The following is a 26,244-nucleotide window of genomic DNA, read 5'->3' as shown; positions in this document are numbered from 1 at the left end:
TGGCTCCCCATTCTAGGAAGGCCTCTTGAAGTCCGGGGAAGACTCAGCAGGTCAATCAGGAGGGGCACTTTTATGGGTGGCCCCTTCGGGTTAGAGGCTTCTTTTGGGGAAGGCAGGAGGTAAGAGTAACAGAGTTGGAAAGGGGCCTGGGAGGTCATTGAGACCTACACGAGGGATTCGAACCGCTGACCCTTCTGATCTACAAGCTCAGCGTCTTAGCCACCTACCCAGTGTTGTGAGTGCCCCTTGTCCACCTCAGGTCATGTCAGATTCTGAGGAGGATGAGCCAGGCCCCTCCGAGGGAGACTGGCCTGAGCAACCACTAGAGGGCGCACTGCTCCCTCCCTCCCCACGTCCACAACACTTTGGATGCTCAGTTGCCCCACATTCTGGGTTTGATCCGAGCAGAACAAACACGGGTTGTGGCCACCAGAATTGCTGGAGCGCCTGTGTTTCGAATCTGGGTCAGTGAGTCAGGAGGTCTGGTTGGCATTGCCAGGTTGCCTCCTCATCCATTCCTTCCACACCCCACTGGCAAAGAGGGGGGAGGCTCGTGGGGGGGTCCTTAGCCACCCTCAGGTTGGGGGGGGTGTTCCGCCCCCTGTTTGCCTTCCGGCCGAGGCTCTTGGGGACGGTGGGCTCTGCCTGGAGGTCTCCCCCGCCCTTCGACTCACCCAAGCTCTCCCCCCCTCTCCTGCAGTGGGTGCTCTCCTTCGAGATCTTCATCCCGCTGGTGCTCTTCTTCATCCTCCTGGGGCTGAGGCAGAAAAAGCCCACCATCGCGGTGAAGGAAGGTAAGTGCTGGACCCCCGGAGGAATCGGGGGGGGGGGAGTAGTGAGACCACAGGGGAAGTCTGTCCCGGGAAGACGGAGCGGATTAGCAAAGGGGCCAAAAGTGTCCTCAGCTCAGACCGGCTGTCTGGAAGGCTAGCCCACCTGGTGCAGGAACTCCTCCGGAGATGCAACGGGCAGCCTCTTCTCCCCAAGCCCCCCGGCAACGGTTCTGGCTTTGGGGGGCCCAAGGGCCGCAGGGGCCTCGTGGGCAGCTGCTCTGCTGGTGAGGGTCAGGGCTGGTCGGGCTGGAATCCTTCATGAAGCCCCATTGGAATCGGGAGCAGCCCATCTTTGGGCCCCCCCCCTCCAAAAGCCCAGCCTGCCCCAGTTCTGCCGTTGGAGGCATCGCCACACGATCTGCCCTGCTTTGCTTTGAGGTTTGTTTTCCTTTTGTTCCTGAAACGTTATTTTTTCTTTTTCTCTTCCCCATTCTTACGTTTCTTTTCTTTTCCCCACCCTGATTTCTCAATATCTTCTTTTGCGCCTGTGTTTCCTCTAGTCTGTAAGTTGGTTTCCTTTGGGCTCAGCCCAAGTAGTTGACTAACACCGTTTTAATGCTCCCCCCTCCCTCCCTCCCTCCCATTCGCAGCCCTCCCGGCCATGGTGGCAGGGGACCTTGAGGGGGGGACGACACGGGCGAAGGGCTGTAAAGTCCAGAACTCATTCGGGAGCGAAGGGCCATTCCCAGAGGCCTCCGCTCCCTGTGCAGCTTTGGGAATTGCAGAAGCCTCACCAATTCCCCCCTAAGGAGGGTTCTGTGCCACCATTGGGATCCCCCCTCCCCCTAGATTCATATCTAGCTTACTCCTTATCCCCCCCACCATCCTGCTTTAATTTCCTCCTGCCCCTCCTCCTGGTCTTTTTAACTTGCCCTCTAGGATGTGACTAACCGGTTGGCCAAAGCCATCTGCCCTTGGCCTGGGGGTGAAAGGTCACTGGTTCCCTGGCTTCTGAGGTCCTGGACAGGCCACCACCTTAGGTGCTTGCAGAATCTCCAAATTCCACAAAGCATCGGACAAAATTAGACTTCAAGGCGTGTTTGTTTAGAAATGAACCATTCTTTGGAGTGGAATCTGTGGAGATTATTGAATTCAGAGTGGACATTTGTAGTCCAGCTTTTTGCAGAAGGGCAGCTCCTCTCGTAGCTTTGTGTTTATTTTTTAAATTTGGGTTAATGCAAATCCATCGTAGCGGATTGGTGCTAAAGTTTTGTTTTGGCTCCAAATTCCCCTTGGTAGAGGGATGCAAGCGGCTTGGCCCTGTGGGAAAGAGCTGGCTTCTCCATGCTCCTGTGGTGCTGGACTACAGTACCCATAACCCCTTGATACATGTCATGGGGCACAGGATCCAGAGCCCCTTTGAGCTTAGAGAAGGAGGGGTTTGACCTTTAACCCCCTGACCTGTCCAATCGGGAGAGACTCACACCCCCCCACCACCCCAACTGATCTGACTTTCACGCTGCCCGCTGGACCGGTGGCGCGTCTTCCTTCTCACCCTGTCAGGTTTCCACCCACCCCTCTTTTCTCACGCTCTTCCTTCTCTAGCCTACTACACGGCGTCGCCCCTCACTTCGGCCGGCATCTTGCCCGTCATGCAGTCCCTGTGTCCCGACGGTCAGCGCGACGAGTTCGGGTTCTTGCAGTATTCCAATTCCAGGTGGGTCCCAGAGGGGGTCCCAAGGGCTTTGGGTGTCTGGGACTCTGGCATTGAAAAACACGGGTTGCTACCGGAGAGGGAAAGGCGCCTCGGCCAGCCCCCCCGGCTGCAAGGGGGGGGGGCTTTGGCTGCAGCCATTTATAGCTAGGTGGGGCCCTTGGTGGCACAAAGAGCTGCCCATTGGGCTGACGGCTTCGTATTGGACAGGAAGAAAAGGGGGGGGTGTCGTTTGTTCCTTTGGGTGCTTTCCTGTGCTTGTAGTCCTTCTGGATATTATTATTATTAATAATTATTTGTTTGTTTGTTTATTTATTTGATTTGTATGCCGTCCCTCTCCGTAGACTCGGGATGGCTAACAACAGATAATAATAGTAATAGTAATAATAATGCCACCCTGGAGAACCAAGGTGGGCAGGGCAGGGCAGACTTAACAGGCTCTTTTCTCCACCAACCCTGGCAAGTGCAAAGGGCTGAAGAGAGCCAGAGGTGTGTGCCCCCCCCTTCACATCTGCTTCTCCCCCCCCCCCGATCTTTCCTGCAGGGTGACCCAGTTGCTGGAGCGGCTGATGGAGGTGGTGGAGAAGAGCCACCTCTTTGACCCAGACCATGCGGGGCCGGAAGAGGAGTTGGAGTCTCTCCGGCGCCACCTGGAGTCCCTTGGCAGCAGCACCGGGCCCAGCCCCGTGGAGCCCCCCTTCGGCACTCATGCTGGTGGGTGGGGGTCCTCCTGCCCTGTGGGGAAGGGCAGGGCCAGGGCGCAGCTGCTCTCATCGCCCCATCTCCCCCTCCCCACTTATCCTCCCTTGCAGCCCCCGGCTTCTCCCTGGACTCGGTGGCCAAGGACAGGGCGGAGCTCCACCGCTTCCTCATGCAGAACCTCTCGTTGTCCAATGAGACGGTGGGGCTGCTCACGGGCTCCAGCATCAACCTGAGAGAGGTTGGCGGGGGGGGCAGGGGGCAGACCTGGAGGGACAGTCGGGTTTCAGGGTGGGGGGGAGGGGGGGAGGGGGGGAGGGGGGAGTTGCCAGGGTCAAAGGTTGACCGTTTTCTCTGTAGGTCTACCGGCTTGTCTTTGGCGTGTCTCCTGCCTCTGCCGAGGGCTTTGGCCCAGCGGACAAGCGGCGTCACACGGAGGTGAGACACTCGGGGGTCTGGTTTCAATGTTTAAGCTTAGGGTGGATGGGATCGTCTCTTTCTCCCAGTTTTGTGCGCAGACTGTTCTGGCTGCTGTTGTGATGTGAGGGGTTCAGGAGCTATTTCCTTTTTAAAATTTCTCTCTCTCTGACGAGACCCCGAAGGAAGAGCTCCAGGGAATAGTTGGAGACATAATTTGCTCCAGGGTTTTTTTAATTTTTAGCCAAACGTTGTCTGCGTTTGGGCAGGTCCACCCTAAATGACAGTAGGTCCCTGCCTCTACAGACACTCTGGAGTCTGATGTTGCTGGACATAGCAGGAAGGGGGAGGGGGGAAGATGGACAACAGGGGGAGGAGGTTCTGGCTTTCTCACGCACCACACAGGAGTGCGTGCCTTGAACACCACCCAGGTGCGCATGCACAGTCTAAAAAAACTAGATGGCACCGGAATCCTGCAGCCGGTTCTATAGAACCGATCTGAACCAGCAGGAACTGGCCTCTGATGGACCAGGGCCTGGCTGGGGGCGATGGAGGGACTCGGGCTGGTTCAGGAAGTGGATGAGGGTGTGGCTGTGAGTGGACTGTCCCTATTTGGTCCAGAAGCCCAGCCTGTCTCTTCAAAGGCTTCCTAGGAGGTAGCGGGTTGTGGGAACCGAAGTGGCGGGGGGCACGGTTGTGTGTAAAAGAGCAGCTGGAGCAGTTGAGGAAGGGGTCCCTGGCTTCCCCCCAGAAGAGCTTCCTGAGCAACCTGAAGATGATGGAAGGCGGGCTGGTCCGGCAAGCGCTGCGCCGCCCCCCCAAAGGCGCCCAGCGGAAGGCCCTCCTTCGGCTCTTCTCCCACGCTTTGGGCCTGGCCAGCCCCATGGCAGAGCCCCCCAGCTCCTTTGTGAGGGATGTGGAGGTGAGGGGGCCGGGAGGAAGCCAGTTCTGAGGGGCTGGGGGGGTGGGGAGGTCTGCTTGCCTGGCGGTCCTGAGGGGGCCACTGGCCATTCCTTCCCCCCACCCCAGAACGTCCTTTTCACGCCACCTGTGCTGGAGAGCCTGACGTGTCGCCAGGGCCAGCTGAGGCGCATCCTGGCCGTCCCAGACAGCCAGCAGCCTCTCTTGCAGGCCTATCGTGCTGCGGTCTGCAACCGGAGCGCCAGCCTGCAGGCCGACTACTTCAGGCAGCTGGCTGTGGAGATGAAGGACCAGCTGGACGCTGGCAAGGTGGCTGAGCAGGTGAGGTGGGCAGGGCACCCCAGCCGTCCGCCGGGCATCCTCCTCCGGCCCCGAGAGCTTACCTTGGTGTTCCGGTGCAGAGCCCGGATGTGCTCAGGCTGCCTGGTGCAGTCATTCCCTGAGCAGCGGAGTCTCGCGGGCTGCAACCAGACTTTGATCCTGCAGCTAAAGCTGGACGAGGTGAACCACACGGTGGCCCAGAGCCACCTCCATGTGCTGCTGGAGGACCTGATGGAAATGGAGAAGGTGCTGAAGGACCTGGACATCCTCTCCGCCCTGGCCAAGCTCCTCCCCAAGGGGGCCTGTGCCGCAAAAGCGCCCCCTGCCACCCCCAACACCAACATCACCACCACCGGCTCAGCTACAAACTTCAGCAACTCTGGCGCCAACTCCAGCTCTGAGGAGACCAGGGCCGAGAGCGAGACGCCGGCCGAGGATCCGCAAGGGCAGTGCTCGGCCTTCGTGCAGCTCTGGGCCGGCCTGCAGCCCATCCTCTGTGGGAACAACCGGTGAGAGTCCCAGGGAAGCTCCGCTCGGGCTTTGCTGTGGGGCCAATGACAGGCAGGTGGGTGCCGTTGACCCTTGGAGCCTCTCCCCTTAGGACGATTGAACCTGAGGCGCTCCGGCAGGGGAACATGAGCTCTTTGGGCTTCACCAGCAAGGAGCAGCGCAACCTGGGCCTCCTGGTGCACCTCATGACCAGCAACCCCAAGATCCTGTATTCGCCCGTGGGCACCGAGGTGGATAAAGTCATCTTGAAGGTGGGCTTAGCCTCCCGCCCTCTCCTCAAACGAAACACAAGGGCACTCTGCATGGTTGACCTTCTGCGAGGCTGCCCCAAGAAGAAGTGACACCCAGAGAATCCTAGTTAGTGGAGCCTCCCTGGTGCTCCAATGCCAGCCACTGCCCGCCTTTCCTTGGCCTGCAAGGAGATTTGTGTTTATTCCGGGGGACGGTTCTCAGCCCCCAAAGGAAAGTGTCCCCAGATCCCCCTTGACTACCCCACCTGCAGAGGCTGAGCCTCCCGTTCCCCCTGCACCACAGGCCAACGAGACCTTCGCCTTCGTTGGGAATGTGACGCGCTACGCCCAGGTCTGGCTGAACATCTCTGCTGAGATCCGCGGCTTCCTGGAGGAGGGCAAGTTACAGCAGCGGATTGCCTGGCTCCAGCAGGTATTGGGGGGATTGGCTTGAGACCCCCACCCACCCACCTGGGGAAATAGGGAAGAGGCCCAGCAATTCAGCCCAGCCCAGCTGGAGTCAAGAGAGGAAGGGGCTGCCTGCTCTCACTCTCTGCTCCCTTTGGGCCCCCCAGATGGCGGCCGATCTTCACAGGCACCCCGAGATCCTGAACGTCTCCGACAGCACCCTCTTCCATAACTTCATGGAGAGCAACCTGTCCCTGGCCAACACCAGCACCCTTCTCCAGCAGCTGGACACGATCGACAATGCTGCCTGCGGCTGGATCCAGTTCATGTCCAAGGTGGGTCTGGCTGGGCCTCCTCTCAGCTCAAAAGGGTCAAGCTGGGCTCTGCCTGGGAGCAGAGAAAATGAGGAGATCTCGGGGTTGGGGAGTCCAGAAAGGAGCCCCAGAAGAAGGCCTGGCAAGACTTTTAAAAAAAACCACGTGAAAGATTTAAAATATATATTTTGGCATGGTTCGATAAAAAGGCTTTGAGATTCAAGTGGCTTAAAAATAACAACCTTCCAGAATAGACGTTTGCTCCAGAAGCTGAGCCCGGGGGGAGGGGGGGCTGGTTCTTAATGTGCCTCCGTCTTTGAGTTGGCATTGGTTTCCAAGGGGTGGGGGTTTCCTGCCTCCTCTGCTTGGGGTTCCCAGGCTTTAGGGGGAGCTATGTTCTTAGGACTGGGGCTCTCCACTGGGTGAGGGAAAACTTGATTCTTGGGGTGTCAAAGCGCCTCCCTTGCACCCCCTTCCCCCCAGGTCAGCGTGGACATCTTCAAGGGCTTCCCAGACGAGGAGAGCATCGTGAACTACACCCTGAACCAAGCCTACCAGGACAACGTCACGGTCTTTGCCAGTATGGGCCCACCTTCCCCCCATTGCCCGAGTAGCAGAGCCTCTGGTTGGAGCACTGGGGCTTCTGGCCACGGCTGGCCCTCAGTATAGCCCAGGGGGAAGGGTCCCTCGAGGAGGCCTTCTAATGATTTGGACTATGACTCCCATTATCCCCAGGATGTCTTCTCCTGGTGCAAGGGAAACGGTGATGCCAATGGCTTCAGCACTGCGGACAGCTCCCAATGGATTTATTCCATAATTTGCATAATTCTCAGCCTTGTCAAGTATAAGATGTGTAGGCGTCAACTCCCAGAATTCTGACTGGGAATTCTGGGAATTGAAGTGCACATATCTTAAAGGGGAGAAGGCTGGGAAACACTGATTTTGCACGGTGTATCTCAGGAGCTTTCTCTGTGTGTAAGGCTAATGGGTACCGTAGAGAGAGAGAGAAATATAGATTTATGGGTACATTTACTTTATTTTAGAGTAGATGATCTGTTGGTCGAATGCAACCTCCCAGGTCGACAACACCTGAACTCCTTTGGGGCGAAGCCGGAACTGTACTGGCACTTTTTTCGCCTCCCTTATGGGCTGTTTCCTTCCTCCTTTTCTCCCAAAGGCGTGATCTTCCAAACCAACAAGGATGGCAGCCTCCCTCCACACGTCATGTACAAGATCCGCCAAAATTCCAGCTTCACGGAAAAGACCAATGAGATCCGCCGGGCGTACTGGAGACCCGGGCCAAACAACGGGGGCCATTTCTACTTCCTTTATGGCTTTGTCTGGATCCAAGGTGAGCCCAGCTGTGTTCTGACCCAGGCTTCCTGATAAATCATAAAACACAAACGCAGTCCCCAAAAACCTCTTTTTATTCCAACAGCTGTGAATTATGATCATTCCCAACTGCAATTAGTCCCAAACAGTGTTAATTAGTCCGACAGAATTAGGCTGCCAGAGTCTTTCGGAAGGAGGCTGATAAGCACCAACCTTTATCTCTCTTGGCATGCTGCCAAAGGCCTAATTGGCAAGGAGCTTTGTGTGGCCAGACGAAAACATGGCCAGAATTGAACTAAGTTGCTTCCTGCGATGAGCCCTTCCGTGTACTCCACTTTTGGGAGGGGCCAATCATCTCCTAGCCTTACTCCCTAGTAGCCCTTTTCCTCTGTAGCTGTTCTTGCCTTCTGGCAGCTCTGCGCATATGTGCATTGGAGACAGGCCCCCTGTTTCCTCTGTCACCCTCTGGAGACTCCGGAGTCAGCACAGAACTCCCCGATGGCCCTGGTTCCCTCTCTGCCTCGTACACAGAGCCTTCTCCAGGCCTGACCCAGGTTCCTCCCCAGCCTCCTCGCTGTCCGACTCTGCTACCAGCTCCACAGGCCACTGGTAGACCACAACAAGCTGGCATTTTCAGAGCCTGAATAGATGCTCCCTTTCCCTGTCCCAATGTCTGCCGAGTTGTGCCCTTTGACTGTAGATTAATTAAATGCCTCCTGAGCCTTCCTTTTACTATCCATGTGCTGAAAGGTCGAATCGCCTCTGGAGGTCAGTTTGATTGCCCCAGGGCTGACCTCCACAGCCTCAGGAATCAATGCCCTGAGAATCATCGGCATCAACGTAAGTGCTTCTCTCTTTCCAAAGACATGATGGAGCGCGCCGTTATCAACACCTTTGTTGGCCGCGATGTGGTGGAGCCTGGCAATTACGTGCAGATGTTTCCCTACCCGTGTTACACCCGTGATGAGTGAGTCCTCTTCTCTGTCTTGGGAGGTGGTGCTCCTTGGGGGTCAAGGAGAAGGGCGGTGCTCTGGAGCTGCTGCCTGCCTGGCTCGGGACCCCCGACTCAGCCCTCCTCTCCTCCTGGGCTGTGGACGAGGCTCCCCTTTTCCCCACCGTGCAGCTTCCTGTTCGTGATTGAGCACATGATGCCGCTGTGCATGGTCATCTCCTGGGTCTACTCAGTGGCCATGATGATCCAGCACATCGTTGCTGAGAAGGAGCATCATCTGAAGGAGGTGGGACGGGAGGGGCCGCTTCTCAAGGCTGGGGAGGCTATTCAGGGGCAGGAAAGGAGGGAGAAGGCGAGCGGGGGAACTGCCCAAGGGAGGCTTGGCTGACCAGCGGGGGCTGAGCTGGGCAGTGCAGCTGGGACCGTGAGAGGAAACGGGGAGACTATTTCGGAACTGAGTGGCAACTGGGGGGGAACGTCACACCCTCAGCCAGAATGGATGGCTCCAAACAGGGCCCTGCAGGGTGCAGGTGGGCGATCAATGAAGCAGGTCTGTGAGGGGCAAACCCACTTGCTGGGATTGGGGCTGGGCCCTCCTGCTGCCCCGTCTCCACCTTTTCAGCCGTGGCTCTTCCCAAGAGGGGCCTCCTCCCTCCTGCCTTGCCTCTGTGCCAGCAGGGCCTTCCCTTCCCGCGTCCCTCGGCCGCCCGGCTTAATGAGATCACAATGAAGTGCCAGGGCAGAGAGCCAGCGTGCCTGCCTGCTGCCTCCTTCGGGTGGGCGGCTGCGTCCCTGCCCAGGGAGAGGAGAGTTGGCAGAGTTGCCAGCTGCAGGGAGAGATTCCGTCCAGGCAGAGGCCCTCGCGGGAAGCTCTCCTGCCCGCAACAACGTGGCCTCGGATTCCCGTCCATCCCAGCGCTGGAGACTGCGAATTCCAGGACCGGAGCCATTCGTGAGTGTTTGGCCTGAAAGCCGCAGAGAGGCCGATGCTTTGGCTTTGCCTGGCAGGTGATGAAGATGATGGGGCTGAATAATGCCGTGCACTGGGTGGCCTGGTTCATCACAGGCTTCGTCCAGCTGTCCATCTCAGTCACAGCCTTGACCGCCATTCTCAAGTACGGGAAGGTCCTCATGCACAGCGACGTGCTAATCATCTGGCTCTTCCTGGCCGTCTATGCCGTGGCCACCATCATGTTCTGGTGAGCGCCGGAGATGGGGAGGTGGCCAGGTTGAACATTGGCCCTCGCAGTTGGGCCTCCTCTGGTGCTTTCGTCCCTTGCAGCCTCCCTAGTCCTAAGGGTCTTCCTCAACGTTCTCCCCGGCTGAGGATGGTGGGAAGCCTGCTTAGCTGAGCCAATTTCCCCCCATCCACAAAACCGCCCCTCCCTGCCACTGAGCTCTCCCCCTCTTTCCCTGCAGCTTCCTGGTGTCAGTGCTGTACTCAAGGGCCAAGCTGGCCTCGGCCTGTGGTGGGATTATCTACTTCCTCAGCTACGTCCCCTACATGTATGTGGCCATCCGGGAGGAGGTGGCGCACGACAAGATCACCGCCTTCGAGAAGTGCATTGCTGTGAGTCCCCCCAGAAAGACGCAGTTGGGGTTCCTGGCACTTGTGGGGCAACGGCGCCTCTTCCATCTGTGGGGGCTGGGCTGCTCTCGGTTGGGCATCTGCCTGGCACAAGAAGGGCATGTCACCAAGGCGCGCAAGCTTTTCTTTCAGCTCTTCTTAAGAGAGTTTTTCACCCTCGCCTGTCTCCCTTTCTCCCCAGTCCCTGATGTCCACGACGGCCTTTGGGCTGGGCTCCAAGTACTTTGCCCTCTATGAAATGTCTGGCGTGGGCATCCAGTGGCACACCTTCAGCCAGTCCCCCGTGGAAGGGGATGACTTCAACCTCCTGCTCTCCATGATGATGCTGATTGTTGACGCCGTGGTCTACGGGGTGCTGACCTGGTACATCGAAGCCGTGCACCCAGGTATTGGGCTTGGGGCAGCTCGGGGGTCTCGCTCACAGCAGGCGCCATCCTGGACTGAGATCCTGCCATGCCAACCGCTGCCTCTTCTCCAGGGATGTACGGGCTCCCTCGGCCCTGGTACTTTCCACTGCAGAAATCCTACTGGCTTGGAAATGGGCGCACTGAGGCCTGGGACTGGTCATGGCCCTGGTCAAAGAGGACCCACCTGAGCGTCACAGAGGAAGACCAGGCGTGCGCCATGGAGAACAGGAGGATGGGTAAGGGGCTGGTGGGAGCAGAGTGGAAAGCGCTCCCTGTTTGCATGACCTTTGAAGGACCCACCCTGGCACACCTGGCCAGAGAGGTCCAGAAAGACCATGTTTCTTCCTCGGACATATCAATGTCTTTGTTGACTGCTGCAGAGGAGAGCCGGGGCATTGAGGAGGAGCCCACCCACCTGCCCCTGGTGGTCTGTGTGGACAAGTTAACCAAGATCTACAAGACTGACCAAAAGCTGGCCCTGAACAAGCTGAGCCTCAACCTCTACGAGAACCAGGTGGTCTCCTTTCTGGGCCACAACGGTGCTGGCAAGACAACCACCATGTGAGTGTTGCAGGGCCCCCTTGGTGAGGAGTGGGGAGGCAGGGAGTTGGGAGGGTGCCATCCATCCCCCTCCATGTGCTGCTTCCTCCCCCACAGGTCCATCCTAACCGGCCTCTTCCCTCCAACTTCCGGCTCGGCCACCATTTATGGCCACGACATCCGGACAGAGATGGACCAGATCCGGAAGAACCTGGGCATGTGCCCGCAGCACAACGTCCTTTTTGACAAGCTGACGGTGGAGGAGCATCTGTGGTTCTACTCGCAGCTGAAGGGCATGGCCAAGGGGGAGATCTGCAAGGAGATGGCCAAGTGGGTGTCAGCTCCCATGCTCCCCAGCCAGCAGTGTTAGGCCTCGGCCCTTCCCGCCTGCAGCCTCTCGGGCAGGGGCAACTTTGGGCTCAGACCCAGCGTCCTCTCCTGCAGAAGAGTCTTCCCTGAGGGGCTCCCAAAGTGACCCCCCCTTGCTTTGCTCCCCACAGGATGGTCGAGGACCTGGAGCTGACCCACAAGTGCCACTTCCTGGTGCAGATGCTGTCTGGAGGGATGAAGAGGAAGCTCTCTGTGGCCATCGCCTTCGTGGGGGGCTCACGGGCCGTCATCCTGGATGAGCCCACGGCCGGTGTGGACCCCTATGCCCGACGAGCAATCTGGGACCTCATCCTCAAGTACAAGCAAGGTGGGTCAGCCGGGCCCTTTTCTTCCTCCACCTTGGTGGGCCCTTTGTGGGATGCCCTCAGGGTGGTTCTTCAGCCCCCACTTGCCACAGCTGCCTTGTTTCTGCCCCCAGGAAGGACCATCCTCCTCTCCACCCACCACATGGACGAAGCAGACCTGCTGGGTGACCGCATCGCCATCATCTCCCACGGGAAGCTGAAGTGCTGTGGGTCGCCCCTCTTCCTCAAAAGCACCTACGGGGACGGCTACAAGCTGACGGTGGTGAAGAAGCAGTCGGACACCCGGACGAGCCCTGGTCAGTGGCCCCAGCGGCCCTCCTGCATTCAGGGCGGGGTGGAACCCTCAGGCCTTCCGCTGGGGACTCTGCCTCGGTCCTCTGGCCTCCTTGGCCTTTCGTGCTTCAGGTAGACTTCCTCGGAACAGGGAGGCTCAAATCACCGCCAGGCCTTTTGCGGCCCCATCTCTTTCCTTCTCTCTCTGCCTCTTTGGCCCAGCTGGTTTCTTTGGAACCCCCCCCCCCCCAATTCTGTAGCTGTGATGAAGCTTGAGATTCTGAGTCGTCTTTTCTTTTGGCCCCAGAGACGGGGTTTCCCCGCAGCCCGCCCTGCCCCTCGTCCACCAGCCCCTGTTCCGAAGAGCGAGTCAGCCAGTTCATCAAGAAACACGTGGCCTCCTGCCTCCTCATCTCCAACACCAACACAGAGCTCTCCTACATCCTGCCCAGTGAGGCCACCAAGAAGGGGTGCTTCGAACGGCTCTTCCAGGTGGGCACAGGGGCTCCACAGGCAGGCGGGGCGAGGAAGGGCGAGGGAGGGACAGCTGCACTGGGGCTGGAGTCCAGGTCTTCTTTCTTTCCTGAGGGAAAGTGCTTTAAAGCAACCGGATGGTGATTCTGGGTCTCTCTTCTCAAGAGGTTAGTCCTCTTGAAGTCCTTGCCATCCGAAAGTGACCCTGTTCTGCCTCCAAGGGACTTGTAAGCAATACAAATCTCACACGTGAGGAGCCCCTGAAGGAACTCTGGAGGCTGCTGTCATTGGCACAGGCTGAGCCGATAACAGCGTCCCCTTGTGGTTGCAGAAGAAGACTGAACCTGAGGCTGGAAGCTTAGGGTTGATCCTTCTCCTCCGATAACAGCGTCCCCTTGTGGTTGCAGAAGAAGACTGCACCTGAGGCTGGAAGCTTAGGGTTGATCCTTCTCCTCCGATAACAGCGTCCCCTTGTGGTTGCAGAAGAAGACTGCACCTGAGGCTGGAAGCTTAGGGTTGATCCTCCTCTGATAAGTGTCCCCTTGTGGTTGCAGAGGAAGACAGCACCTGAGGCTGGAAGCTTAGGGTTGATCCTCCTCCTCCGATAACAGCGTCCCCTTGTGGTTGCAGAAGAAGACTGCACCTGAGGCTGGAAGCTTAGGGTTGATCCTCCTCTGATAAGTGTCCCCTTGTGGTTGCAGAGGAAGACAGCACCTGAGGCTGGAAGCTTAGGGTTGATCCTCCTCTGAAAAGTGTCCCCTTGTGGTTGCAGAGGAAAACTGCACCTGAGGCTGGAAGCTTAGGGTTGATCCTTCTCCTCCGATAACAGCATCCCCTTGTGGTTGCAGAAGAAGACTGCACCTGAGGCTGGAAGCTTAGGGTTGATCCTCCTCTGATAAGTGTCCCCTTGTGGTTGCAGAAGAAGACTGCACCTGAGGCTGGAAGCTTAGGGTTGATCCTCCTCCTCTGATAACAGCATCCCCTTGTGGTTGCAGAAGAAGACTGAACCTGAGGCTGGAAGCTTAGGGTTGATCCTTCTCCTCCGATAACAGCGTCCCCTTGTGGTTGCAGAAGAAGACTGCACCTGAGGCTGGAAGCTTAGGGTTGATCCTTCTCCTCCGATAACAGCGTCCCCTTGTGGTTGCAGAAGAAGACTGCACCTGAGGCTGGAAGCTTAGGGTTGATCCTCCTCTGATAAGTGTCCCCTTGTGGTTGCAGAGGAAAACTGCACCTGAGGCTGGAAGCTTAGGGTTGATCCTCCTCCTCCGATAACAGCGTCCCCTTGTGGTTGCAGAAGAAGACTGCACCTGAGGCTGGAAGCTTAGGGTTGATCCTCCTCCTCCGATAACAGCGTCCCCTTGTGGTTGCAGAAGAAGACTGCACCTGAGGCTGGAAGCTTAGGGTTGATCCTCCTCTGATAAGTGTCCCCTTGTGGTTGCAGAGGAAGACAGCACCTGAGGCTGGAAGCTTAGGGTTGATCCTCCTCTGATAAGTGTCCCCTTGTGGTTGCAGAGGAAAACTGCACCTGAGGCTGGAAGCTTAGGGTTGATCCTTCTCCTCCGATAACAGCATCCCCTTGTGGTTGCAGAAGAAGACTGCACCTGAGGCTGGAAGCTTAGGGTTGATCCTCCTCCTCTGATAACAGCATCCCCTTGTGGTTGCAGAGGAAGACTGCACCTGAGGCTGGAAGCTTAGGGTTGATCCTTCTCCTCTGATAACAGCATCCCCTTGTGGTTGCAGAGGAAGACTGCACCTGAGGCTGGAAGCTTAGGGTTGATCCTTCTCCTCCGATAACAGCATCCCCTTGTGGTTGCAGAGGAAGACTGAACCTGAGGCTGGAAGCTTAGGGTTGATCCTCCTCCTCTGATAACAGCATCCCCTTGTGGTTGCAGAGGAAGACTGCACCTGAGGCTGGAAGCTTAGGGTTGATCCTTCTCCTCTGATAACAGCATCCCCTTGTGGTTGCAGAGGAAGACTGCACCTGAGGCTGGAAGCTTAGGGTTGATCCTCCTCTGATAAGTGTCCCCTTGTGGTTGCAGAGGAAGACTGAACCTGAGGCTGGAAGCTTAGGGTTGATCCTCCTCCTCTGATAACAGCATCCCCTTGTGGTTGCAGAGGAAGACTGCACCTGAGGCTGGAAGCTTAGGGTTGATCCTCCTCTGATAAGTGTCCCCTTGTGGTTGCAGAGGAAGACAGCACCTGAGGCTGGAAGCTTAGGGTTGATCCTCCTCTGATAAGTGTCCCCTTGTGGTTGCAGAGGAAAACTGCACCTGAGGCTGGAAGCTTAGGGTTGATCCTTCTCCTCCGATAACAGCATCCCCTTGTGGTTGCAGAAGAAGACTGCACCTGAGGCTGGAAGCTTAGGGTTGATCCTCCTCCTCTGATAACAGCATCCCCTTGTGGTTGCAGAAGAAGACTGCACCTGAGGCTGGAAGCTTAGGGTTGATCCTCCTCCTCTGATAACAGCATCCCCTTGTGGTTGCAGAGGAAGACTGAACCTGAGGCTGGAAGCTTAGGGTTGATCCTTCTCCTCTGATAACAGCATCCCCTTGTGGTTGCAGAGGAAGACTGCACCTGAGGCTGGAAGCTTAGGGTTGATCCTCCTCTGATAAGTGTCCCCTTGTGGTTGCAGAGGAAAACTGCACCTGAGGCTGGAAGCTTAGGGTTGATCCTTCTCCTCCGATAACAGCATCCCCTTGTGGTTGCAGAGGAAGACTGAACCTGAGGCTGGAAGCTTAGGGTTGATCCTCCTCCTCTGATAACAGCATCCCCTTGTAGTTGCAGAGGAAGACTGCACCTGAGGCTGGAAGCTTAGGGTTGATCCTCCTCCTCTGATAACAGCATCCCCTTGTGGTTGCAGAGGAAGACTGCACCTGAGGCTGGAAGCTTAGGGTTGATCCTCCTCCTCTGATAACAGCATCCCCTTGTAGTTGCAGAGGAAGACTGCACCTGAGGCTGGAAGCTTAGGGTTGATCCTCCTCCTCCTCCTGGAATTGGGAATCTGGTCCACCCTGGAAAGATTGTTGCTTGACTGGGACACGATTTGCACAGAGGTCTTCCAGAGAAGGGGGTTGCCGGGCCCTCTCCCCCTAATTGCCCCCTGATCCCTTCTGCAGCACTTGGAGCACAGTTTGGAAGAGCTGGACCTCACCAGCTTTGGCCTGATGGACACCACCCTGGAAGAGGTCTTCCTCAAGGTCTCCGAAGAAGACCAGTCTCTCGAGAACAGCGATGCGGGTATGCTGCAAGTGGGGGGGGGTCAGGCCTCCCTCCCTCACCTGGGTGGGTGTGGGATCTCTCCTGCGGCCCTCGGCAGCCATTCCCACCTCTGCCCACCTTCACAGATATTAAGGAGTCCAAGAAGGAGGCTTTCCCGCTGCCCCAGGCCAACGGCCACCCACTCCCAAGGCCGGCCAGGCCCAACAAGCCTGACGTGTACCTGGGCAACCTCCTGAAGTGCTCCGACTTGGCCGAGTCCCAGGCGTCCTTGCATTCCTCTTCCTCCTCCTCCTCCTCCTCCTCGGCCGGCTCCGTGCGTGGTGAGGACGGTGGGGCTTATTCGGAATTCTACGGGGATTACTGCCCCTTGTTTGACAACCCTCAAGACCCTGATAATAGCAGCCTGCAAGGTTTGTAGCCCTGGAAAAGTCTGAGGGGTGCAGGGGAGGGGAGGGGGGAGCCCCCAAACCCTTTGAGCCCTGTTTTGGGGCTTCCCACGGGCAGAAGAGCTGGGGGTGCAACAGGTGGAAGGGCGCTGCCTCCTGGTGCCTGGGCATGGGGGAGAAGACGGAAAGGGAAGCTGAGGCACCCTCTCTCCCATCTCCCCTTCCTGCAGAGCCAGAGGCTGGACCGGGAGAGGCGTCCATGGCCGGGCAAGGCAGCTTCAGGCTGGAGGGCTCATGGCTGAAGCTGCGTCAGTTCCACGGTCTGCTGGTCAAGCGCTTCCATTGCGCCAAGCGCAACAGCAAGGCCATCTTCTCGCAGATCCTGCTGCCCGCCTTCTTCGTCTGTGTCGCCATGACAGTGGCCCTCTCGGTCCCGGAAATAGGTAGGGGGCAGCCCCCTCCCATCCCAATGAATGGGGCCCAAGGCTGGCCCTCTCACTGTGGGGGACGGATGGGGGAGGCGGGTCCTCCATAGAGGGGCATTTTTAACCCCCGTGGGGCATTTTTGCTTTGAGCGAGCGAGGGAGTTGAGTCTCTTCCTGCCCCTCTTTTCTGCTGCTGAAATGGGGGTGTCCCCTGGCAGCCGGTTATTATGGCCCCCCCTTGCTTTCCAGGTGACCTGCCTCCCCTCATCCTTTCACCTTCCCAGTACCACAATTACACCCAGCCCAGAGGCAACTTCATCCCCTACAGCAATGAGGAACGTGGCAACCAGTAAGAAACCGCCCCTCCCCTTCGCAATCCCCCCCTCCCCACCCCCACAGGGCATCTCTAAGTAAGATGGGGGTGCCTGTGGGAAGGAGCCCCCTGCCCATATCAGGGCCTGCGCTGAGGGAGATGGGGTACAGTCTGCCTTGGTGATGTGAGATGAATCTTTCTGGGTTTGGTTGGAACAAATGTCTGCTTTTGTCCTTCACACACCACGGGACTGGAAAGCTGGAAAAACCCTCCTCCTCCTCCTTTCAGCCAGCCATCGCCAGACGCCAGCGCCCAGCAGTTGGTGAGCACTTTCTACCTGCCGTCCGGCATCGGGGCCACCTGTGTGCTCAAGTCGGCCTTCAACAGCACCCTGGACCAGCAGGTCCAGTCCCTGAACCTCAACAGCAACGAGTCCAAGATGTTGGCGGCCAAGTACTTTGATACCATGTGCCTGGACTCCTTCACCCAGGGCCTGCCCCTCTCCAACTTTGTGCCACCCCCTCCTTCCCCGGCCCCCTCCGACTACCCCTTCTCTCTGGACGAGGACCTGCTGCGGACCTGGAATTTCACCACCTTCCCGCCCACCGTTAAAGGTAAGGGCGGTCCGCAGCCTTTGAGAGGGCTCCGGAAATGGGCTTTCTGTGGTGCCTCTGGCTGGCTGAAAGGGGCGCGTGGGATGGGCTCTGGGAGAGGTCGGGAGCCCCCTGCACGGCTCCTCCACTGTGCTGGGATCCCTCGGTGGCTGAAGCCGCTCTCGGTTTTCCTCCCTGCCAGAGACGGTCACTTCCACCCCGGCCCTGCCCAGCATCATCCACGAAGCCATCAGGTGCACCTGCTCCATGCAGGGCACCGGCTTCTCCTGCCCCAGTGGGGTTGGGGGGCACCCTCCCCAGATGAAAGTTGTGACGGGAGACATATTGGTGGACATCACGGGGCGCAACGTCTCCGAGTATCTGCTCTACACATCGGACCGCTTTCGGCTGCACAGGTGCGTGCGTGGGGGGGCACGGTGGGGGTGGAGGCATCCCCCCCCCCAGAGGAGCCTGTTAGTGACTGTGGCGGCTGTTCCCCCATCCCAGGTATGGAGGGGTGACCTTCGGCAACATCCAGAGATCCATCCCAGCCTCTTTTGGGGAGAATGCGCCCCCGATGCTCCGGAAAATTGCCGTCCGCAGCACTGCCCAGGTAGGGCCTTGGCTGTCTCTCTGCCAGCCTGTGGCAGAAGCAGCAGCCGGATGGGGTTGAATGGGAGTTTCTGTGCTGGAGGGGCCGTTCCCTCTGTGCCCAATGCTGCCCTCAAGCCCCCCATCCACAGGAGGGCCTCTTGGGCCAACGCTCCCCTTCCTACACTGCCTTCCTAGGTGTACTACAACAACAAAGGATACCACAGCATGCCCACCTACCTCAACGCCCTCAATAATGCCATCCTCCGTGCCAACCTGCCCAGCAGCCGGGGGAACCGGGCAGCCTATGGTGAGCAGGAAGGGCCAAAAAGGTGCCGGGCAGAATTGGAAAGGCTCTGCCCTTGCGTGTTGGCAGCCCCATAGGAGGCGAGAGAGGGGGAGGAGGAGGCCATGTGGCTAGGAGGGAATCTGGGAGAGGAGGGGGAGATGGGCATTGGTGGGCCTGGCAGAGGGAGTCCTCTCAGGCACTCACGCCAGGCTCTCTCTGCCCTCCAGGAATCACCCTGACCAACCATCCCATGAACAAGACCAGTGCCAGCCTTTCTCTGGATTACCTGTAGGTCTCCTTTCCACCCTTCCTCTCTTAGTCCCTTTCTTCTCCACAGACATGGCTTGTGGGTTTATTCTGCAGGATGTTCTTATGACTTGGGGTGACGGGGGGATAAAGTTTCCCTTGTAGCCCACCTGAAGCCGGCCCAGGGCATTCGCAGAGGGGGGAACCCTCCCAACCTCACAGGGTTGTTGTCCATGCTTTGGGGCAAACAGGGCCAGGTTCTGCCAGGGGAGGGTTGTGTTCCGCCAAGGGGGGGGGTGTAGCCTGAAGCAGAAGAATGCTTACAAGCTGGCCACCCCCCCCCCCTCAGCCTGCAAGGAACCGACGTGGTCATCGCCATCTTCATCATCGTGGCCATGTCCTTCGTGCCAGCCAGCTTCGTGGTCTTCCTGGTGGCCGAAAAGTCCACCAAAGCCAAACACCTCCAGTTTGTCAGCGGCTGCAACCCCGTCATTTACTGGCTGGCCAACTACGTCTGGGATATGGTAGGCTGGCATGAGGGCGAGGGGTGGGAGTGGGGGGGGGGCTGGCTGGCTGTGGGGGCAGGGGAGATGCTGGAAACCCCCCTGCCCCCCTCTCCTCTACAGCTCAATTACCTGGTGCCTGCCACCTGCTGCATCATTATTCTCTTCGTCTTCGACCTGCCCGCTTACACCTCCCCCACCAACTTCCCCGCGGTGCTAGCCCTCTTCCTGCTCTACGGGTGAGTGGTGGTGGGGAGAGGGGCCATCGGGACCCTGGTGGGCAGGGGGGTCTCCCTTGCTTGGCCTCAGCCTGAAGTGTCTTCGGTTTCCTCTCCATGATACGCTGGTTTGGGCAAACAGTGGGTCTCGCGGAGTCTGGGCCTGCCCAGTTCAGGTTAGGAGTGGAACCTCCGCTTTCAGAGGCAGTCTACCCCTGACGCTCCGGAGGAAGGAGCCAGGTGGGAGATTCTCAGGCAGGGTTCCCGCGGCCTTTGAGGGCTTCTGACTGGTGACCTCTGCGCCCTCCCTTCCTTCAGGTGGTCCATGACGCCCATCATGTACCCAGCTTCCTTCTGGTTCGAGGTGCCCAGCTCGGCCTATGTCTTCCTCATCGTCATCAACCTCTTCATCGGCATCACAGCCACTGTGGCCACTTTCCTCCTGCAGCTCTTTGAGCACGACAAGGTGGGTGCCGGCAGAGCAGGGAGCTAAAATAAGGACTCCCGAAATAACTCCTTCCCCTGCCTTCAGGTGAACCCACCAAGGCGGCGGAGGGGCCCGCAGAGGCAGGTGGGCAGACCCCGAATCTTGGACCTCCCTGGGTGCCTCTTCCTCCGTAGGACCTGAAGATGGTGAACAGCTACTTGAAGAGCTGCTTCTTGGTCTTCCCCAACTACAACCTGGGCCACGGACTCATGGAGATGGCTTACAACGAGTACATCAACGAATACTACGCAAAGATCGGTAAAGAGGTTTTTGTTTGGCTATTAGACATACACTCTGCCCAAAGCGGCAGTAAATCCGCCCTTCGCTTTAGAGATTTCTCTTCCACATTCTCGGTCCCACGGTTTTATTCCTGTGATGTCGCAAGAAGCTTTTGATCATGTGCAGAGCTCGCCTTAGACTGCCTGGGGCAGGGGCGGGCCAAGTTGGCTCTTCTATGATTTGCGGACTTCAACTCCCAGAATTCCTGAGCTGGCATGATGGGCTTCAACTCCCACAAGTCACAGAAGAGCCAACTTGGCCTTACCCACAGCCTGGGGGATCAGAGAGGGGAGAAGAAACCATCCTCTGCGGCTCTTCCATTCCACAGGAAAATGTTTGTTGAAACAGCATCTTTGGGGCTTTGGACACTAAAGGTTTTTTGTGCTTCATTTTCAGAAATTTAAACTTTCCATCTTTCCTTAAGCAGTGTGTCATCTGGGTACAATAATAATCCGTGTGGAACATCTTTCACCATTTACAACACCAGTCACGTTCACCTTAATATTATTTCTCTAAAGTTATAATATAACAACCAATTAAACATTGTAAAACTTTTCATTTTCTTCTTAATACCTTCTAGTGGTAACATGATCTTACTTACAGCTCTATTAAGTGACCCCGGAAAGGAAGCCCCTCTCTGGAAGTGGGGGGGGGAGGCTTTGGCCCCCCTCCTCCCCATTTGTGCCTCTCTTCCTGCAGGGCAATTTGACAAGATCAAGTCTCCCTTTGAGTGGGACATTGTGACCAGGGCTTTGGTCGCCATGACGGTGGAAGGCTTTGTCGGCTTCTTCATCACCATCATGTGCCAGTACAACTTTCTCCGAAAACCACAGTGAGTGTGCCAACGGGTGTGCCCAGGTGGGAGACGCCCAGGGGGGGCGTGGCAAGTAGTTTCCTTCACGTCTGGCCAGGTGGGAACTGTAGTACTGAGAAAGATGGACATGAGGACACTGGGCCGAGTCTCCCATTCTGTGTGTGTGTGGGGGGGGACCCCTTATTTGCACCATCTCCCCCCTCCCCCACAGGCGTTTCCCAGTGTCCACTAAACCCATTGAAGATGACGTGGACGTGGCCACCGAGCGGCAGAGAGTTCTGCGTGGAGACGCCGACAACGACATGCTCAAGATTGAGAACCTCACCAAGGTGTGTGAGTGTGAGAGTGCGAGTGTGCCCATCCGAGGCAGGCTTTGCTGGAGCCAGGGGGTGTGAGGGGGTTTTTCTTGGGGGGGGGGGGAGAATGTCTCCTGCAGGTGGGGGAGGAGATGCTGAGACGGCTTTTGTCCCGCCCTCCCTGGGCACCAGGTGTACAAATCGCGAAGGATTGGGCGCATCCTGGCCGTGGACCGGCTGTGCGTGGGCGTCCGGCCGGGGGAGTGCTTCGGCCTGTTGGGCGTCAACGGGGCAGGGAAGACCACCACCTTCAAGATGCTGACAGGGGACGAGACCACCACCAATGGCGAGGCCTTCATTAACGGGCACAGGTGCGTCTGGCGTGCGGGGGGGGGGGGGAGAGGAGTTGCTCTCCCAGGCTGAAAAACAGGGTTCTTTTCACACACAGCAAGAAACAAGAAGTGTGGATCCATGGGCCTATGGAGCTTCCATGCGCAGGCAGCATTGCTCTGATTGACCCATGGCGGGAGAGCAGCCTGAAAAGAAGGCTGGGTCTTCCTGCTTGCTGTTGCAATCCCGGGCCGATCCTATCAGCTTGTATTCCCCCCGCTGCCCCCTAAATCCGTATTTCTTCTCTGCTTCATTTTCACCAATGGGCCCCTTTAACCTTTTGAAGGTGCTGCTGATCACCCCCCCCCCCCCCAGCTTTCCTCGCAGCCGGCCTTTCTGGGGCAGCAGCGATGACCCCTCGCCTTGTGCTCAGCCCACTCTCATTTCCATAGCATCCTGAAAGAGCTTCTGCAGGTCCAGCAGAGCCTGGGCTACTGTCCGCAGTTCGACGCCCTTTTCGAGGAGCTGACGGCACAGGAGCACTTGGAGCTCTACACACGGCTGCGTGGCATCCCGTGGAAGGACGAGGAGCGGGTGAGCCACAAGCACTGCCCCTCCCCTCAACCTTCTGGTCTTTTTGTTATGAAACGGAAGGCAGACGCTGCTGCTGCTGCTTCTGCGTAGACCATGAACCAGTGGAACTTCCCCCCTCAAGACAGGAAGGGGCTAAAGGCAACCCCCTCTGTAGGGGCTCCCTGGGATGTCTGGCCGGCCGCGGAGGCTGAGCGAGGTGGGCCTTGGGCAGTCCCACCACGGCTGTCGTTGGGCTGCTCTTTGTGGGTGCGAGACCCTCTTCCTTCCCAACCCAGGTGGTCAAGTGGGCGCTGGAGAAACTGGAGCTGGCTAAATGTGCCAACAAGCCCGTCGGCACCTTCAGCGGCGGCAACAAGAGGAAGCTATCCACGGCCATCGCGCTGATCGGCTACCCGGCATTCATTTTCCTGGTGAGGAGTGGAGGGGGGGAGGAAGAGGCCCAGGGGACCCTTCGTTCCTCTGCGCTGGGGCTCTCGTCCCCGGGGTGCTGCCTGCCCGGGCTGGGCCTAATCATGGCCCCCGGGGCCCTCCCCACGGCAACAGGACGAGCCCACCACCGGCATGGACCCTAAGGCCCGGCGCTTCCTCTGGAACCTCATCCTGGACATCATCAAGACCGGCCGCTCCGTGGTCCTCACCTCGCACAGGTGGGCCAAGCCCAGAAAGAGAGAGACCCCCGGGAGGAGGGGAGGGAGGGCTGGATGGAGGAGTGAGGGGGCAGTGGCCGTTTGGGGAGAGGGCAGCTGCCTCCCTTTCATCCGTGCCCCTCTTCTCCCAGCATGGAGGAGTGCGAGGCCCTCTGCACGCGGCTGGCCATTATGGTGAACGGGCGGCTCAAGTGCTTGGGCAGCATCCAGCACCTAAAGAACCGGTGAGGCCAGGCGGTCGGGCGGACACAGCATGGGCGGCCACTGCAGGGGCTTTTTCCACCAGCCACACCCGGGGGAGCTCTCCTCAGCACCCCCACACACACTCCCCAAGGGCCCCGGTCCTGGGGGAAATCCTCTTCTGGCCCCTTTAGAGGGAGGGGCTCCCAAAACTGCACCCCTTGCAAGGAAAGCAGCTCTTGCAGTCACCCCATTTCTCTTCCCCCCCCCCAATTCTTGATAGGTTTGGGGACGGCTACATGATCACCGTCAGGACCAAGTCCAGCCTGAACGTGAAGGAGGTGGCTCAGTTCTTCAGCCGGAACTTCCCGGAGGCCGTCCTCAAGGTTGGGGACACTTCCGGAGGGGGGGAGGGAGGGGGGTTCACCTTGGAGGAGGAGGAGGCACTGAGCTTCCTTGTTTTCCCCCCTCCCCTTCCATTCCTCCCCCAGGAGAGGCACCACACGAAGGTCCAGTACCAGCTGAAGTCAGAGCACATCTCCCTGGCCCAGGTCTTCAGCAAGATGGAGCAGGTTGTGGACATCCTGGGCATTGAGGACTACTCCGTCAGCCAGACCACGCTGGACAATGTGAGGGGACACTGGGGGGCCCTGCTTTCCCTTCTGTCTGTTCCCCTGTCCAGCTGGGGGAGGCGAGTCAAGCCTGATTGGCGGCCTCTTCTGCAGGTGTTTGTCAATTTTGCCAAGAAGCAGAGCGACAACTTGGAGCAGCAGGAGACCCTCCTGCCCTGCCCCGTGGAGTCCCCCCTGCAGCGCCTCCTGAGCCTCCTGCGGCCCCGCCCAGCCCCGACAGAGCTGCGCGCCATGGTGGGGGAGGAGCCTGAGGACCTGGAGACGGACGACGAGGGGCTCATCAGCTTTGAGGAGGAGAGGGTGCGCCTGGACAGGGCAGGAGGGGGGCAGCTGAGGGGGGGGAGGCTCGCCAAGAGGCAGCCTACGTTACCTTCACTCTTTCCCCCTCCCCCTTCCTCCCCTCCCCCCACGCAGGCTCAGCTCTCCTTCAACACAGACACCCTCTGCTGAAGACAGAGGGGACGCAGCCCCCCCTCCCTTGGCTGGGCAGCCCCTGGCTCTTTCCCGCTTGGGGGCTGCCACCCATCCTCTCTGCCCGGCGAGCCAGCCGGACGAGGCCTTTGACCTGGGTAGCCCCCCCAGGATGGAGCTGGCCTGGTGACCTTTTGCGGACGGCCAAAGACCGGACACAGCGCACTGAGAAGACTTGGGGCAGAGCCCTTACGCAGAGGGGCAGCTTCCTCCACGGCCCGCTTGAGCCCCAGAGTTTGGGGCATCCTTCCTCAGAGAGACCGTGCTGCCTCTTCTGTCGACCAGGGCCGGATCGGACTGTGGAGGGCAGCTGGACGTGCTGGGTGGATGGCTGGGCACCGTCAGCCTTTCTGGCCAAAGGGACGCCGAGGGGAGCGGATGCTCCTGGACAAGACTGGGGTCAGGGATCCCCCCCTCCTCTTTGCCCAGCGACCAAAGCCCCCTGCCAGCTGCATGAAGGGCATCTGGGCATCCTGCTCGGAAGGAAGCCAGCCCCCTCCCTCCCAAAAGCAGCCCCAGGAGTGCGCCTGCCCCCTCTAACCGGAGCCTCCTTTTCAAGGCACCAAGTAACACGCCTGGGGTGAAGGTCTCCCTCGGGCCGAGGGGCTGCGGGAGCTTTGCCCTGCTCTGCTTGCCTCCTGCTAACCTGGCATGGCATGAATTGGGGGGGGGGGCAGGCACAGAGGCCCCATTGCACAAAGCGTGGCTGCCACACCCAAGAGGAGCGGATGTGTGGGACTCCCAACTCCTGATGCCCCAGCAGACGGCTGGGGAAGATGGGAGCTGTAGTCTGAAATGCAGAAACCCCGCCCCTTCCTGATGGGGAACAGCGAAGCCGCCGCCCCAGCCCTCTTCCTCCAGCTGTCCTGTTTGCACCCGCCTCCAGAGAAGGCCAGCAGGGGTTCGGCCAAAGGAAGAGGAGGGGGTGCTGGGAGATCCCGAGAGTGGGGACAGCAACAGCGAGACAGCTTCTTAGCACAGAACGAGTGTGTCCATTGTATTGAGAGGAAGGGGGCGGTGTTAGACGGAGATCGCATCGCTTTGCTTTGGGCTTAGCAAGCACAATGTTTTCTCTCTTAATTTATTGGAGCGCTGGGGCGGGATGTGAATGCGAGGGTGAGCCTGGGCAGTGTGTGATTGGTTGGGACTCGGAGGGCTCTCTCCCCACAACAGCTGTGGTGTCCCCCAGGATGGGCCCTGGACCTCTGGGGCAAAGGGAGACAAGAGGCCACCTGCAAAGGGAAGCCGGCTTGATTGGCCGGGGTCTGCTCGGCCCCTCCGGCCATTCTCTCTGCCCCGAGCCCTGCTGTGGGTGCAGAGTCCCTCTCCCCCCCCCCCCCCGAGCAACTTGCTCTCTTTACAAAGAACCTGCTATGACCAGAGAAGCCAATGTGAAAATTAATTATTGTTTTAATAAAAAAGTGATAATAACCGATCGCTGTTTGGCAGACACATTTGTGTGTGGGGGGGGGGGGGGGTTTGCTTCGCAAGAGCGAAGAAGAGCGGCGCCCACCCCAAAACCTGTCCTTGAAGGGGACGCCAGTCTGCAACTGGTGTGAGTTTGGCCTGGGCAGGAGTTGCCAGGCAAGTTGGCAGGGGCTTTAGGAGTGAGACCCTCCTAGCTCCAGGGAAGGGGGGTATCTTGGGTCAGCCCATGCCAGCATTTTTCTGGTGGATATTTTTATCGTCTTAGAACGGAGCTCTTCACACCTGGCAGCTTTAAGACTTGTGGGCTGTGTTGGCTGGAGAATTCTGGGAGTTGAAGTCCACGAGGCTGAAAGTTGCCACCTTTGGAGACCCTGTCTCGGAATACCCACAATTTTCTCTCTCTGAAGCCCTTTCCCCAATCAGGACTGGTGGTGGTGATGGAAGCATGGAGGGGGGGGCTGGTTGGAACCCCGTCTCTCGGTCCTGGGCGTGGCAGGCCAGCATATTCAACAGCGCCATCCGGCCCAGGGTTTAATTACGCCCACGCAGGTGTAGCTCCTCCTTAATCTCACAGCAGGCTTTCAAAGACCCAGGCCGACTGGCCTCCTGTGCAGTAATGGGGTTGCTGCTGTTATATTCCCGGAAGTGTGGGTCTCACCCTTTTCTGGCCTCCCAGGAGCACTCGGGCTCTTTTGAGAAGGAGACACACCCAGGCGGGTGTGTGTGTGTGTGTGT

At 58.5% G+C, this 26,244-nt stretch overlaps 1 protein-coding gene across 3 annotated transcripts in view; it reads left to right on the top strand.

Moving 5' to 3' along the window:
* Positions 1 to 25,516, top strand: part of ABCA2 (ATP binding cassette subfamily A member 2) — a 32,875-nt gene extending 7,359 nt beyond the window's left edge. The window contains exons 2-49 of one of the 3 annotated variants that reach the window (XM_070758399.1): positions 701 to 794; positions 2,379 to 2,490; positions 3,032 to 3,201; positions 3,300 to 3,427; positions 3,547 to 3,624; positions 4,358 to 4,525; positions 4,633 to 4,845; positions 5,011 to 5,354; positions 5,447 to 5,606; positions 5,890 to 6,018; positions 6,161 to 6,328; positions 6,791 to 6,887; positions 7,485 to 7,658; positions 8,504 to 8,606; positions 8,763 to 8,877; positions 9,600 to 9,790; positions 10,011 to 10,161; positions 10,361 to 10,565; positions 10,658 to 10,822; positions 10,967 to 11,147; positions 11,244 to 11,456; positions 11,627 to 11,823; positions 11,935 to 12,117; positions 12,402 to 12,586; positions 15,685 to 15,805; positions 15,913 to 16,197; positions 16,404 to 16,616; positions 16,848 to 16,947; positions 17,200 to 17,525; positions 17,707 to 17,920; positions 18,012 to 18,117; positions 18,294 to 18,405; positions 18,612 to 18,672; positions 18,980 to 19,154; positions 19,257 to 19,372; positions 19,670 to 19,817; positions 19,973 to 20,096; positions 20,817 to 20,949; positions 21,143 to 21,260; positions 21,420 to 21,598; positions 22,010 to 22,151; positions 22,427 to 22,561; positions 22,695 to 22,798; positions 22,930 to 23,022; positions 23,262 to 23,364; positions 23,470 to 23,607; positions 23,704 to 23,910; positions 24,025 to 25,516. In XM_070758399.1, coding sequence (XP_070614500.1) covers positions 701 to 794; positions 2,379 to 2,490; positions 3,032 to 3,201; positions 3,300 to 3,427; positions 3,547 to 3,624; positions 4,358 to 4,525; positions 4,633 to 4,845; positions 5,011 to 5,354; positions 5,447 to 5,606; positions 5,890 to 6,018; positions 6,161 to 6,328; positions 6,791 to 6,887; positions 7,485 to 7,658; positions 8,504 to 8,606; positions 8,763 to 8,877; positions 9,600 to 9,790; positions 10,011 to 10,161; positions 10,361 to 10,565; positions 10,658 to 10,822; positions 10,967 to 11,147; positions 11,244 to 11,456; positions 11,627 to 11,823; positions 11,935 to 12,117; positions 12,402 to 12,586; positions 15,685 to 15,805; positions 15,913 to 16,197; positions 16,404 to 16,616; positions 16,848 to 16,947; positions 17,200 to 17,525; positions 17,707 to 17,920; positions 18,012 to 18,117; positions 18,294 to 18,405; positions 18,612 to 18,672; positions 18,980 to 19,154; positions 19,257 to 19,372; positions 19,670 to 19,817; positions 19,973 to 20,096; positions 20,817 to 20,949; positions 21,143 to 21,260; positions 21,420 to 21,598; positions 22,010 to 22,151; positions 22,427 to 22,561; positions 22,695 to 22,798; positions 22,930 to 23,022; positions 23,262 to 23,364; positions 23,470 to 23,607; positions 23,704 to 23,910; positions 24,025 to 24,060 — 7,413 coding nt within the window. In that variant the 3' untranslated portion in view covers positions 24,061 to 25,516. Of the gene's footprint in view, positions 1 to 700; positions 795 to 2,378; positions 2,491 to 3,031; positions 3,202 to 3,299; positions 3,428 to 3,546; positions 3,625 to 4,354; positions 4,526 to 4,632; positions 4,846 to 5,010; positions 5,355 to 5,446; positions 5,607 to 5,889; positions 6,019 to 6,160; positions 6,329 to 6,790; positions 6,888 to 7,484; positions 7,659 to 8,503; positions 8,607 to 8,762; positions 8,878 to 9,599; positions 9,791 to 10,010; positions 10,162 to 10,360; positions 10,566 to 10,657; positions 10,823 to 10,966; positions 11,148 to 11,243; positions 11,457 to 11,626; positions 11,824 to 11,934; positions 12,118 to 12,401; positions 12,587 to 15,684; positions 15,806 to 15,912; positions 16,198 to 16,403; positions 16,617 to 16,847; positions 16,948 to 17,199; positions 17,526 to 17,706; positions 17,921 to 18,011; positions 18,118 to 18,293; positions 18,406 to 18,611; positions 18,673 to 18,979; positions 19,155 to 19,256; positions 19,373 to 19,669; positions 19,818 to 19,972; positions 20,097 to 20,816; positions 20,950 to 21,142; positions 21,261 to 21,419; positions 21,599 to 22,009; positions 22,152 to 22,426; positions 22,562 to 22,694; positions 22,799 to 22,929; positions 23,023 to 23,261; positions 23,365 to 23,469; positions 23,608 to 23,703; positions 23,911 to 24,024 lie in introns of those variants that run through there. The other 2 variants (XM_070758398.1, XM_070758400.1) reach the window with 2 other exon arrangements.
* Positions 25,517 to 26,244: the final 728 nt, after the last annotated feature.

This window comes from Erythrolamprus reginae, chromosome 8, assembly GCF_031021105.1.
Source record: "Erythrolamprus reginae isolate rEryReg1 chromosome 8, rEryReg1.hap1, whole genome shotgun sequence".
Lineage (NCBI taxonomy): Eukaryota > Metazoa > Chordata > Lepidosauria > Squamata > Dipsadidae > Erythrolamprus > Erythrolamprus reginae.
This window is presented reverse-complemented; position numbering and strand designations above follow the sequence as displayed.